This window comes from Sinocyclocheilus grahami, unplaced genomic scaffold (genome assembly GCF_001515645.1).
Source record: "Sinocyclocheilus grahami isolate Dianchi unplaced genomic scaffold, SAMN03320097.WGS_v1.1 scaffold118.1, whole genome shotgun sequence".
Classification (NCBI taxonomy): Eukaryota; Metazoa; Chordata; class Actinopteri; order Cypriniformes; family Cyprinidae; genus Sinocyclocheilus; species Sinocyclocheilus grahami.
In genome coordinates this window covers 1,944,985-1,958,283 of record NW_015505297.1, presented here as the reverse complement: position 1 = coordinate 1,958,283, position 13,299 = coordinate 1,944,985, and the positions used below count along the sequence as shown (strand labels likewise).

At 39.8% G+C, this 13,299-nt stretch overlaps 1 protein-coding gene across 1 annotated transcript in view; it reads left to right on the top strand.

Moving 5' to 3' along the window:
- The window catches only part of LOC107589628 (AT hook containing transcription factor 1), a 25,787-nt gene that overhangs the window by 4,124 nt on the left and 8,364 nt on the right, over positions 1-13,299 (top strand). Inside the window, exons 2-29 of the mRNA XM_016278126.1 lie at positions 1,774-1,900; positions 2,057-2,310; positions 2,530-2,710; positions 2,810-3,017; positions 3,281-3,397; positions 3,512-3,596; positions 3,711-3,861; positions 3,947-4,079; positions 4,524-4,705; positions 4,800-4,861; positions 4,941-5,069; positions 5,222-5,312; positions 5,616-5,705; positions 5,791-5,931; positions 6,027-6,131; positions 6,220-6,319; positions 6,513-6,636; positions 6,726-6,782; positions 6,883-7,029; positions 7,250-7,440; positions 7,535-7,679; positions 9,373-9,504; positions 9,605-9,752; positions 9,846-9,996; positions 10,083-10,190; positions 11,945-12,101; positions 12,233-12,448; positions 12,564-13,296. Of these exons, the coding sequence (XP_016133612.1) occupies positions 1,780-1,900; positions 2,057-2,310; positions 2,530-2,710; positions 2,810-3,017; positions 3,281-3,397; positions 3,512-3,596; positions 3,711-3,861; positions 3,947-4,079; positions 4,524-4,705; positions 4,800-4,861; positions 4,941-5,069; positions 5,222-5,312; positions 5,616-5,705; positions 5,791-5,931; positions 6,027-6,131; positions 6,220-6,319; positions 6,513-6,636; positions 6,726-6,782; positions 6,883-7,029; positions 7,250-7,440; positions 7,535-7,679; positions 9,373-9,504; positions 9,605-9,752; positions 9,846-9,996; positions 10,083-10,190; positions 11,945-12,101; positions 12,233-12,448; positions 12,564-13,296 (4,459 nt within the window). The 5' untranslated portion in view covers positions 1,774-1,779. The remainder of the gene's footprint in view (positions 1-1,773; positions 1,901-2,056; positions 2,311-2,529; positions 2,711-2,809; positions 3,018-3,280; positions 3,398-3,511; positions 3,597-3,710; positions 3,862-3,946; positions 4,080-4,523; positions 4,706-4,799; positions 4,862-4,940; positions 5,070-5,221; positions 5,313-5,615; positions 5,706-5,790; positions 5,932-6,026; positions 6,132-6,219; positions 6,320-6,512; positions 6,637-6,725; positions 6,783-6,882; positions 7,030-7,249; positions 7,441-7,534; positions 7,680-9,372; positions 9,505-9,604; positions 9,753-9,845; positions 9,997-10,082; positions 10,191-11,944; positions 12,102-12,232; positions 12,449-12,563; positions 13,297-13,299) is intronic.

Below are 13,299 nucleotides of genomic sequence, written 5' to 3'. Positions count from 1 at the left end.
AATCTCTAATCAATATTTTTTGTCCAATTATTTGCCCAGTTAGTTTTGGTATTGAGGTAAAAGTTACCTTGCATTCGCTATATAACAGTGGGTGGTGGTCACGAAGATGACTGAGCAAATTTGATGCGTTTCCCCCTTTTGCAGCTACTTTCTTCTTGCAAGATCGGCAGACAGGGTGACCGTCCTCGATTAAATTGCCTTCAGGACTCTTGTAAAAGCCAAAATACGACCAGACCACCGATTTGGTCCTCTTAGATGGCTGAAAAATCTCCCGAGCGCTGTCACTGCCTTCCGCCATTTCCTCTCGTGCAAAAAACAACAACAACAACATTGCATGCTGCTTCTGCGTCAGACTGATGCTGGCTGGACAGGATTTACCGCGAGTTTTCAAAATCGCGAAACGGTTTTGATGATAATTAAATTTTAAATGATAATACTAACCATCAGGGCATTTTATCGTGATTTATCATGAAACCGGTAATCGTTCCATCCCTAGCCACATTGTTTGCTGATTTTTACTTTATTTAAACTTTGTGTCATTTATTTATTTGATTTGACATCAAGGTGCATGCCGTCCCTCCAAGCTTTCTTACTCGTTTTGCTAATAAATGTTCTACGTTTCTTATTTATTTGGTTATATATTATACATGTTTACTTGTTTCCAGTTTTGTACATTTAAACTTTATGTAAGTTATTTGTTATTTTATATTAGGCATAGCCTGCCCTATAGCATGGTGTATTTTTATTTGTTTTGTTAATAAAAGTTCTATGTTTTATATATGCTAAAGTGAGTTTGACGTTGTATTTTGTTGTTACATTCAAGCAATTGACGCCTAACTGCCGCTAAATCGAAAGTGAAAGTAAAATCCGCACGGCACTTTTAAGCTATTTAAAAGCAAAGGAAAGCGAGGAAAAGAGGGAAAATTCAAACGAACAATTGCTTTACTCCAAATTGCCGCTATTTGAAAGTGAAAGTAAAATGCGCACGCCACTTTTGCAAGCTATTTAAAAGCGAAGGAAAGTGAGGAAAAGAGGGAATGCCGCCGCCCCTACGGTGATACCGGTATTAACGGTGTTGTCACACGTCGATTAACCGGTGGGAAAATTTCCTCACCGTCACAACCCTACTATCCAATGCATTGTGATTGGCAGAATACCTCAAGCGTGTGACCGAAATGTTACGCCCCGTACCATACTGTGATGCCGTGTCCCGGCTGGAGCGACGAGACAAAAACATTAAAACCCATTATAAACAAGGCATTTGTTGCATCCAGTGGGGACATGATCATGATTATAATGACTTATACTGTCTTTTTACTCGTTGCGTTGCATCGCGCTGCGTAAACATAAAACCATGTCTGCATTTGTGATCGGAGAAATGACAAACAACTATTTAAACAATTGTTTAATTTAACACTACCAGCCAAATATGAATATTCATCAAAATATAGTAGAGGTTGATTGGATGTACAGCCTTTTAATTTATACATTTTAGCTTCTTTTATTTTTTTTAGACCCACCAGTTGATAAGCACTGTTTTATTGTATGTTTGGAGGAAACACAAGTGTGGTACATGCATATGTGCCAACTGCTCCACTGGAGGCGCAAAAGTGCTGACAACTGCTGTTGTGTATGAGGTTGTTCTTTGTCCATAATGTTGATTTTTGCACTAGGTTGAAACATTCTGTTTGTGTTCAGTTTCTTGAACTGTTTTGTATGCTTGATGTTTCAGGGCAGGCAGATTTAATTTTAGCATGTGTTTTTTTTCGTTACGTAAGCATGCGTGACCTGGCAGCCCAAGTCACCAGCAGCTTGCTGCGCTTTCCAGAGGTGACGGTAGATGCTCTTGGGGAGGATGAAGTTACGTTGGACTCTTTGCTGCATGGGAGATTTACTGTTGGTGAGTCTTGTTTTTCACAGATGGCATGTCCTGATTATCACTTGACTACATGTATAAACCCATGTTTTAGATTTTTCATGTATGTTTCCTAGGTTACTATTAGATCTTCAGTTCTCCTCTTGTATTTCACCGACATCTCTTATTTATTGGGTGCAGGGAAAAGTGGACTGGCCTTGCTTGCCTGTGGGCCTCAATTGGAAGTGGTCCATGCCATTACTGGAGAGCGTTTCTCTGCCTACTGCTTCAGCGGGGTGTCCGAGCACCCGCCCGCAGTGTTGGCCGTGCGGAACTTCTGTTGGCTAAAGCGAACAGGGCTGCTCATCGGTCTGGAGGAAGCAGAGGGCAGCATGTTGTGTCTGTATGATCTTGGTATCTCCCGTGTTGTCAAGGCTGTGGTCATCCCAGGCAGAGTGAGTGCAGTGTTTTTGTTTTTTTAGTTAACTACATTAATCCTGAGTGAGTGTAAATTAGTTTATTATGTGTTGTAGAATTCTTTGATTATATAATCGATTTCTTAAAATGCACCCTGACTGTCATATGTTTCTTGTAATTGTTCCACATCTGTTGTTTTATATAGACACTACTATGAAGGATCATGTGATTGAAAAGAATATCTGGTTCTTCTGCAGATCACAGCCATTGAGCCCATTGTTAGCTACGGAGGGGCCAACGCTAGCACACAGCATCTACACCAGAGTCTGCGCTGGTTCTTTGGTGTGGCTGCTGTGGTCACAGATGTCGGTCATGTTCTGCTGGTTGATCTCTGTCTGGATGACCTGTCCTGTAGTCAGAGTGAACTGGAGGCTTCAGGTAGGACTATTATTTCTCTTAGCAAAAGCTTTTATGTGAATGGTAAAAAAAAAAAAACATTCCATAATCTAAAACCATTTTAATTTGTTTTGGCCACAGATCTGGAGGTGGTCAATAAGTCTCCATCTGAGATCCCACAGTTACGGGAGGGTGTGACGCAGCAGGGTAGACATCTTTGTCTTCAGCTCAGCAGCCCCACAGGTACTGGAGCGACAGCCCTGCAGTACATCCAACGCACCAACCAGCTAGCTGTGGGCTTTTCAGATGGCAACCTGCAGCTCTGGAACATGAAGACCCTCAAAAAAGAGTGAGTGAAAGACTTAAAATTCAACTTTAAATTTACTTCTTTACAATCCACTGGAAGCTCACATTTATATCTGCCTCCATCCAATCAACAATCGGTGGATAGAACCAAGTCCCCAGTCTCCGTTTTCTTTTTTAGTAATATGATTTACTCAAGATGGTCACGTTACTGAAGAAAAGATCTGTCACTACTTTTGTTTCATTGCTACTTTAATGTATTGATGCACCAATGAATTTTGTTTCTGAACACGTCCTCTTGCTCTCTAGATATCACTCACAGCTAGAGGGTGGCAGAGTGCCTGTCTATGCATTTACCTTCCAGGAGCCAGAGAATGACCCACGGAACTGTTGCTATCTGTGGGCAGTGCAGTCTGCACAGGATCAGTAAGTTTGCTGTTTCATGTGCTGCTATTGTAATAGGGTGACATAATAATCTGATTGTTTTGACTTTGTCTGGTTATGTTTTGATTTTATTCTGGTGTATTTTTGTCTTTGCAGTGAGGGGGATGTAGTCAGCCTCCATTTATTACAACTGGCCTTTGGGGAGAGGAAGTGCTTGGCTTCAGGGAAAATTATTTATGAGGTGTAGACCGAGTTATTCAGGATTCTGAAATTTATTTGAATGTTACACAGTTTTTGTATGTATATACAATGTTCTTGCAAAATATTCATTCAGTGTGTGATGTTTGACTCTCAGGGTCTGGAGTATTGTGAGGAACGTTACAGCCAGGACTTGAATGGTACAGCGTTTCCTCTAAGAGCTCAGGCCAACAATACGCGTCTGATCAGCTGTCAGACCTTAGAGAAGTTTCGGCACCACCCTGATCGTGACGACAGCATGAATGAAGGTTTTTTTTATGTCCAAATCATACTTTGCAGACTGATTGATTGACATTGCGTGTTTTCTGTAACATTCGTTTTTCTGCTTTTTAGTGGCGTCTCCTGATACAAGTGTGTCAGTTTTCAGCTGGCAAGTTAAATCGTATGGACAAGGCCAGCCATCGACCTTCATTGGTGTTTTTGACATTAACCGATGGTACCATGCTCAGATGCCAGATTCATTGAGGTGGGTATGTTTATAGTAAACGTTAAAAGTGCAGTCAGTGGGCCTCATTTACGAAACGAACGTACGACAGAAAATTGAGCGTACGGTCGTTTCAACGCAAAATTTGGAATTTATCAATATGGACGTGAGCGGTGGCTACGATCAAATCTCACGTCTGGTCTCAGCTCGTGTACGCAAGTTTTTGAGTTACATGATGTTGCGCAGAGCATTGTAAATACGGTGGAGAATTGTAGATTGACAGCATTTTGTTCATTTTTATATTCCTGACCGTCAAACGAAACTCATTAGTCGATCGTTAATCAGTAAGATTAGAATGTCTTTTTTTGTTGTTGTTTTGTACAGGGCTTTAGCTTTATATGCGCGAATAGCAGCATAAACGCGATTGATAAATGAGGCCCAGTGTGTTGTGAGGGACATGTAAATAGACTTTCTCTTTCCATTCAGAACGGGCGAATCCTTACGAAACTGTCCGTATCTGGCAGTGTGGTCTCTTGACTGTGTGATCGAAACGACAGCTCCCTATACTCTGTTGGATGTCCTGATTCATGAGCGCAGTCTAAGTAGGGGTCTGCCCTACACCTGTCCTCCACCGGAACAGTTCTTCCATCCCACAACCTACAACTTTGGCAAGACATGTTCATTTTTTGATATGATCTTATATTGCATGTATAATGGATGTATTTAATATGTCATAACCTCTGTATTCTTTTTCTATTCTAGATGGAAGTTGTTTGCTTAATGCTGGAATTGTGCACTTTACTTGCTCTGGCTATCAGAAAGAGGTTAGGTTTTGTCCCTGTTGTATACTATGCAGAGTCTTTACTGTTTTTGGTCTGTTAAATTTTTTCTCTTTACTCTCAGACCCTGAGCTACTTGAAGAAGGTGGCACCAAGTTTAGGTGACAGCATTTCTAATGGATACTCGCGCTGTCTCATGTCTGGCCTCCTATCCTTTCGTCTGGCTGATGTCCAGCCCTCCAGCCTCTCACAGGTATCACACGCTTTATTTAACATTACACAGCTTTAACTAAATTTGTTTGCTTATTAGCTTAATAGATTTCACTCACATGTAGAACTACTGGTATCAGATGATTTATACCAGTAATGCACATGTTTATTGCGTACGTTGTAATTTGCATTCAGGAAGAGCAGCTTGATGCTATCTTGTGCACTGCTGTGGAGACAAGCTCATTGGGACTCATCACTGGCTGTATTAAACAGTGGACCACTGAAGGTGAGGATGAGAGAAGTAATGCATTCGTAATCTAGAAAAAATTTCAGTATCAATAATTTACACTGCCGTTCAAAAGTTGTAAGTCAGAGATTTTTTTTTTTTTTTTTTTAAGTCTGTTTTTCTCACCAAGGCAGCATTTTTATTTGATAAAATACAGTATAAGCAGTAATATTCTGAAATGGTATTACAATTTAAAATTACTTCTATTTTAATGTATTTTAAAATGTAATTTATTCCTGTGATGGCAAAGCTGAATTTTCAGCAGCCATTACTTCAGTACTTCATATAACTTTCTGCACGCAGAGCAACCAGGGTCAGCCGTCAATCTGCGCTACATACTGGAGTGGGCCTGGAATAAGGTTGTACGCACCAAAGAAGAATTGGATGAAATATGTGAGTTTTCTACACCCATTTCTCTAAATATGGTCTTATTGCAAATTTAACAGCGTTCTGATCGTGCTTTTCTCTTTTTCTCCAGGTGGTCCGCTCTTTGACAGCACCGCAAACTTCACAGATCCCCAGACACTGCAGCTGCTACAGCACAGTCAGCGCTTACTGGCAAACCTTAGCACCATTTTCCACTGTTTGCTAAATGAGGCTCAGGAGCTCACACAGAAAGGTGTCGGAGTGTACACAGATGTCACACTGTTTTGTGCTGTTATATGTGAAGTTGAAAATCGCTAGAATGGCCGTCTAATTTTTGGTTACTTGCAGGGTTGATTGGACTCATGAATAAATGCATGGTGTCTAGCTTGATCTCCCAGTACGCTCAGGTGGTTCTGTGGTTCTGTCGGACTGGTCTCCTTCCAGAGGGCTCTGGTATGACCTTGTCCAAAGCTTCACTCAGGTTCTTTAAACACATCTGTGCATTGCATATGATGAACTCAAAGTGTTCATCTGTCGACAGATGATGATGATGTGCTGCAGATATCAAGGCCCTTTTACAGTCATTCTATTATAAAGAATTATTACATCAGCCAGAGGGAGGAGCTGCGGAGACTGGCAAAGTAAGTGGCTGAATTGCCAAAGAAAAATTGGGCGCTTGTTTATTTAGCATTATTTATATTGTTTAAATAATTTATTTATTCATTATTACAAAATAAAATGCATAAGTTAATATATAATTTAATTATAAGAGGTCTCCAAAAGTCACATTGTATCTAACAAGATACAAAAAAAAAAATCCTTTTCCTCCAATAGGGACAAGTGGTGTGCAGACTGCCTAATGATTGATGGCCTGGTGAGTCAGTGTGGGGAACGCCTTGCTGAGCTTTGGAAAAGGGATGAGGGTGGAATGGGACAGTATCCTCCCCCATCACTTCATGTAAGTTAAGACTTGTTGAATGTTTATACAATGTTGCATTGCCTCAACTGCGCTTTGTTAACATTTTTTGTGATCTGTCCCTGGTACAGGCCTTGCTGGATATTTACCTCCTGGAAAACATTGAAGAATCTGCCAAGCATGCTATTGTATCCTTTTGGGGTTCTTTACTCTAGTACATCTTGCCATAAATATTGTGTTGTTTATTGTTGGTTAGTAAAGATTATTCCTTGACTCAGGATCTCTTAGGTTATTTATTTGCTACTGGATGTGATGTACTCATTTCCTAATAAAAGTGGGGCATCCGTGGAGTCTTTTCCCACAGCGTTTGCCATTCCCATTGGGTTGGTAAAACTGGTACAAGGCCTGTGGTTGCTAGATCATCATGATCATGAGGTATAAAAATCAATGTTTTTGCATATACTAGTAATTTGTAAAGAAATAGTTTGATTTATAAATGGTTTGAATGGTGACAACAGAAAAATGATCTACTAGCAAATATGAGAGCTATATCAGTTTAAACACTACTCTTAGTGTATTTTGCATGAATGCCAGAGGTACTTACATCATGATACTTCATGAATAATTTATATTGAATGGTTTTCATCTCCGCCAGAGCTCTCTGGAGCTGCTGTTGCACCCAGCCACCAGTCACTCTCTGTGGAGCTGGCAGCACGAGCGTGTCCTGCAGGCTTTGATGTGCCAACAGAAACACAGCATCGCCCTGCGCTACCTGCATGTGATGAAGCCTCCCCTGTGCACTACCAACCAAGCCAAGTTGTGCCTCTCTGTCCTGCTTCATAACAGGTATTTTTATAGTGTACCATTGTAATTAATATGTCAGCTTAAAGTGGGCTCGTTTGTAGTTGCTAGACTCTTACACTTGGTGTATTGTGACCAGGAGTATTGTGGAGGCCTGGGCTTTGCTAAGACAGCACTGTAACAAAATGAACATGGAGGAGATGATGAAGTTTCTTTTTGAGACCTGTCAGGAGCTGGGACTGATGAAAGAGCTGCTGAAACTGCCCCTTGAACTTGCAGAACAGGTGTGTGCAAGTCTCTATAGCACTTAATATAAAATAGCTGTCAGAATGGATCATTTTTTTATGATATCTTCAATAGACACTAATATTCTGTCAATTCTATTCATCAAATTAAAAAAAAAAGTATCCCTGTTTCCACAAAAATGTTAAACTGTTTTCTACATTAGTAATAAATGTTTCTTGAGCAGTAAATCAGCATGTTAGAATGAAGGATCATAAGACACTGAAGACAGGATTAATGGCTGCTGAAAATTGTAATTGTAATATTTCTTTTTTTATTATTAAATAAATGCAGTCTTGGTGAGTATAAGAGACTTGTTGCAAAAAAATACTTTTGGACAGTAGTGTATATTAGCACTGCTTTATTTTAGGGATGCTCTGATCGATCGGCCGGAGATCGGTATCGGCCGATAATCACATTTTATGATTCGATCGGTACTCACTACACTTGGCCGATCTCACGAACCGATCGCAATTTGATGACGTCAACGCGTGACAACGTACATGATGCATGGGGACATAAATGATTTGGCGCCACAGTCATGTCGTCGCCAGTGTGGGAATGCTATGACATTTTGAGAAACAATTAAAAATGTGCTATTTGTCGTGTACGTTTTGCTTGATGATATGATGAATGGATAGTTCATTTTTTTACAGCAGATTCAGTGACGTTATAGCTGATCTGCGCCTCACTACACGTCTGCGGCGGGTTACGGCTCCACGGGAACTGGAGTTGATCGCGGTCGCTCTAGTCAATGTTGTTTTATACTGGCCTACCTTTATGAAGCGGTTCTCCGCGCTGCTTGGCTAAAAATAGACTTTTGTGAGTTGTCACAGCATGGAGGACGGAACAAAACCTCGTCGGAGCCGTAAGGGATAACGGTAACATACCGTTAATACGCTGATTGTGGGCTGCTTTTAAATGAACATTTATTTATAAAACAAAATATCTTCTTAGGCCATATTAGCCTCCTCAATAGCATTAACACAGGCTTTACTCCTTTCAAACTTTATCTGGAATGTCACCGTTTCTGTCACTGCAACTTCCCGATCAGGTGAACAAACACACACACACGTGAAATCATCTGCTTCATGAAAAAAATGTATTACAAAAATTTTTTAATTAATATTTGCATCATTTATGATTTATTTTATTCACCTGCGACCCACCCACAAATAATCAGAATGCATTTTTTATTACCCGACCCGCGGATTATCCACAGCGCCCGTGGATATAAGAAAAGCAAAATATGTTGGCTGCTTAAATCAGACAGACTTACTGAAAATGCAAATTCATTCTCTGCCAGCAGGCGGTGCTTTAAAGCAGAGATACAGAGGTTTCCCCAGTAACGGCTGTACACAAAGCAGCGCTGAGCTCACAAACGCTGCTTTATCAGGCATATAACATGCAAGATTAAATGAAAATGACATCGAAAATTTTCTAAAGATAGTCTTCCTTCAGAAATACAGTGATATAAAAACACCCACGCCTCGTTTTGATTTTTAAACGTGCAGTACGTGCTCATGTTTATTCAACAAAGCCTTTTATCAAATGAAACCGTCTAAAGCTTGAAGCATCAGAATCGGTATCGGCCTATCACAAGGACAAGAAATCGGTACATGGTATCGGCTGCAAAAATCCTGATCGGAGCATCCCTACTTTATTTTTAACTTTAATTCAAATATGTCTGTTTAGGAGTGCTTGCAGCGGTTCCTTCAAAACACCGGAGGTTTCCAGAACCGGGAGCTGCTCATGGTCCACTACCTCCAACAAGCAAATTATGTGCCTGCACTTCAACTCAACCAGACCCTCAAAGTTAACCTAGCAGTATGTTCAGTTTCATATTATAGTCTACATCTGATTTCCATCAGTTTTGTAAAAAAAAAAAATAAAAATAATAATGTTATTATAATTTTGTTGAATTCAGGCTGATCGGGATCCTAAAATGAAGGAAAGGTCAAACACAAGGAACTCCATTCTCAATCAGTATGGGAAGGTTCTTCCTCGGGTTCAACGGAAATTAGCCGTTGAACGAGCAAAACCATACCAACACCCTGCTACGATTCACAGAGAAGGTACTGATGATGGTCATAGTCACTGGGACAGTGTGTTAGAATTTGACAAGTTGTTAGCAATTGGCATTTATCCTGCTTTTCTCTCAATCCTAGTTAAAAGACCCCAGCCTCTGTCAACTGTAGCTAAACGTTCAGCCTCTGAAAATGTGATGACCAGAGCAGCCTTTATCAATAATGTCTTGTCAAAGATCGAGGAAGTATGGGTTGGCAAGAACACCACTCCCGATTCATCTCCTTTCAAAAGGTATTATACGAAGTAGTTTTTCCTAACCTTCATTTGAGATGCTTTCTTTTTAAAACCTGTTTTGAGCTGAACTTTTTCTTGTGCAGCCCTCAAGAGTCAGAAGTGCAAGTGCCTAGCCTACATCCTTCCTCTCCAAATCAACCTGAGGCCTTTGTAGGAACGCCCATTAACATGCTAACCAAGAGAATGTCCAGGTAAAACAGTTGATAACTGGTTATAAGTAGGGTTGCAAAATTACGGGAATTTTCAAGACTGGAAACTTTCCATGGGAATAAACTGGAAATTGGCAAAATTGCAGGAACTGGGGACTTAAATGTAGTTGAGAAAAAATCTTGCAGCATAATTTAATTCAACATAATTCAACCTGATTTAATGAAATTTCAGTTTAATTTCTACCCTACACACTGCTCAATCACATGCACACAGCACACTGCTTACTGCAGGGCTATTGAGGCCACACCCCCTACATGCACCGTGCTTTCCTACATAACATGAACAGATCATTTCTTAAATCCTGCACACACAATATGAAAAGGTTCATCTTGGTGAGTATTCATGTAAATTACATGAATATTACAAAAAAAATAGTTTAAAACGGCCTTGTGCTGTGTGTAATATACTGTGCAACTAAATTAGACTATACCATTGTAAAAACAAATACACTGACAAACCATAGACTGGAACAAACATTTAGGTGAGGTTATAATAAAACAGAAGTCTAAAAATGACCCTCCCCCCACACAATCCCCTGTAATCACCTAAGAGGGGGATTCCCCTGAATTTTCTCTGAAGCCACACTTGCTGCATTTGAGCCCGAAGACTACATCTAAGTTTTAATATTCTAACTATATTTGATCTATAGGATTCAAGTTTTACTAGTAAATACCAAAAAGTGTTTATACAGTAGCTAGCTAGCCAGTAAAATCAAGATATGAAAATCTAAGGGAGTTAGGACTATTTAATTGACAATTTATGAGGTATAAACTAGCTCAAGCCGTGATGCTCTTTCTGCTAGCCAGCTTTCTGTTATCATACAAAAGTACAGTACTGGTCAAAAGTTTGGAAACATCATTATTTTAATGTTTTAAACATTGCATATCGTTTGCTCATCAAACCTTCATTTATTTGATCAAAAATACAGAACAAAACAGTAATATTGCACAGTATTACTGGTATTACCATTTAAAATAATGGTTTTCTGTTGTAATATACTTTAAAATGTTTTTCTGTGATTCAAATCTGATGAATCATTACTCCAATCTTCAGTGTCACATGATTCTTCAGAAATCATATATGCTTATTTATAATACATTTTGGAAACAGCTGTGCTTTTTATTTTTATATATATATATATATATATATATATATATATATATATATATATATATATTATTATTTTTATTACCTGTGATTCTTTCTTTCAGGATTCTTTGATGAATAAAGAGTAAAAAAAAAAGAACAGCGTTTATTTAAAATAGAAATCCTTTTTTAACAATACACTACCTTTTAAAAGTTTGGGGTCAGTATCTTTTCTCTTTTTTTGAAATAAATTAATACTTTTATTCAACAAGGATGTGTTAAATTAATAAAAAGTAATAGTAAATACTTTTTTGATTATTAGATTGTTAGAAAAGATGCAGCCCTAGTTTTCATTCATCAATAAATCCTGAAAAAAGCATCACAGATTCCCCCCCAAATAAAAAAAAAAAATTGTATTAGTATTCGATTTAGATAGGATTGTATTGGAGCCTATGATCAAACAAAATGTTTGTATATAATAGTTTTATAAATTCCCATACATTCCTGGTAAGTTTCAAACTTGGAGTATTTCCAAAATTCCCCAGACGAAGTTTACCAGAAATTTTCCGCCCCTTTGCAACCCTAGTTATAAGTTCCTTTCTTTATGTCTCAAAAGACACTAGTAACATCTCCCTTGCTTTGTCACCAGGCTTCTGGACTTGGTTGTGCAGCCATCTTCCCACAATTCTCCAGAGAGCACTAATTTGCCTGGCACTCCTACAAGGTCCATTACCTCATGGGCTGGTCCGAAGAGTGTCAGCAAGGCTCCTGAGCTCAGTCTGCTACAAACTCCGCAAGTGGTAAAGGTGAGACCCTATGGTTTGTGAAACTTTGCACAAAAGCTCATAAACATATTTGTGACATTACATGTGCTGTATGTATTTCCTCAAGTGTTGAAAGAAATGACCCTCTTCATTATAAACTCGTTGGTTTTTAGAGAGCTCGAGCTTTGGCATCTGGCCCCGTTTTTTCAGCCTTCACCCCACAGTCTATTCTGAGGAGCAGCCTACGTCCCACTCCTGTGGCCACCCCGTCTGCCTCCCCAGGCCGTTCAGTCACTCCTCCTCTCCGCTCCAAAGAGAGCCGTATTACCTTCATAGAGGAGGCTGATTCGCCGGAAGCTTCCAAGGGCTCTGTCCACTGGAGCAATGGGGTAACATGCCATTTCTACATCTAAAATCAAATGTGAAATGAGCTTTGATGAAAAGGAATAAAAAAAAAAATAAGATTTTTTTGCTTTTTTTAAATATAGTTGTGGTTCTTTACAGATTCCAATAAGCAGGGAGCTCAATACACCTAAGGTATCTTCCCTACCTCCTGAAGCAAGTTTTGCAGCCTGGAGTGAACATTCAGATGCTGAAGTGGAAGAGGCAGATCTAAAGAGGACGTACATGCCCTCGCTGGAAGAGAAAGAAAATCCTGATGTAGAATCTGAGAGTGGATCCTCCGTCAAAGAGATCCCTGCAACTGAGTCCAAACAAGTGCTTCCCACTCTGGTGCGACGACCTAGTCTGGGGCATGAAGCAAGTCTTGTATCCAATCAGTCTGATACCACTCTTGAGTTCCATGATGCTCCTGAGGATCTTATGGCAACACAGGCAAACAGCAGTGTGGATCGGGAGGTGACCATAAGACTTCCAGGCACTTCAGAGGAATGTGAGCCTCCTGTAGAAGACAACACAACAGCAGAATTACCCTCTGTTACGCTGCCAGAGGTAGAGCAGAAAATACCTCAGGAGAGAGTTACAGAGAAAGACTCGTCCCATGAAAAGACGCCTTCAGATGCACAAGAAGCCCAAAGTAGGAGAGGAAAGCTTGAGGTGCATGTTGATATTGAGAACTATCGTGTGAGGGAAATAACTGAGGTGCAGATTGAGGAAACTTCAGAAGCTCATGTTCTGAAGCCGGATGTAGTTATGGAACCAGAGCTTGTTGTTCAAGTTCAGGAACCAAGCCTAGAAGCTTTGGCTGAGATTTCTAAACATCAGGAAATCCAGGAACCAA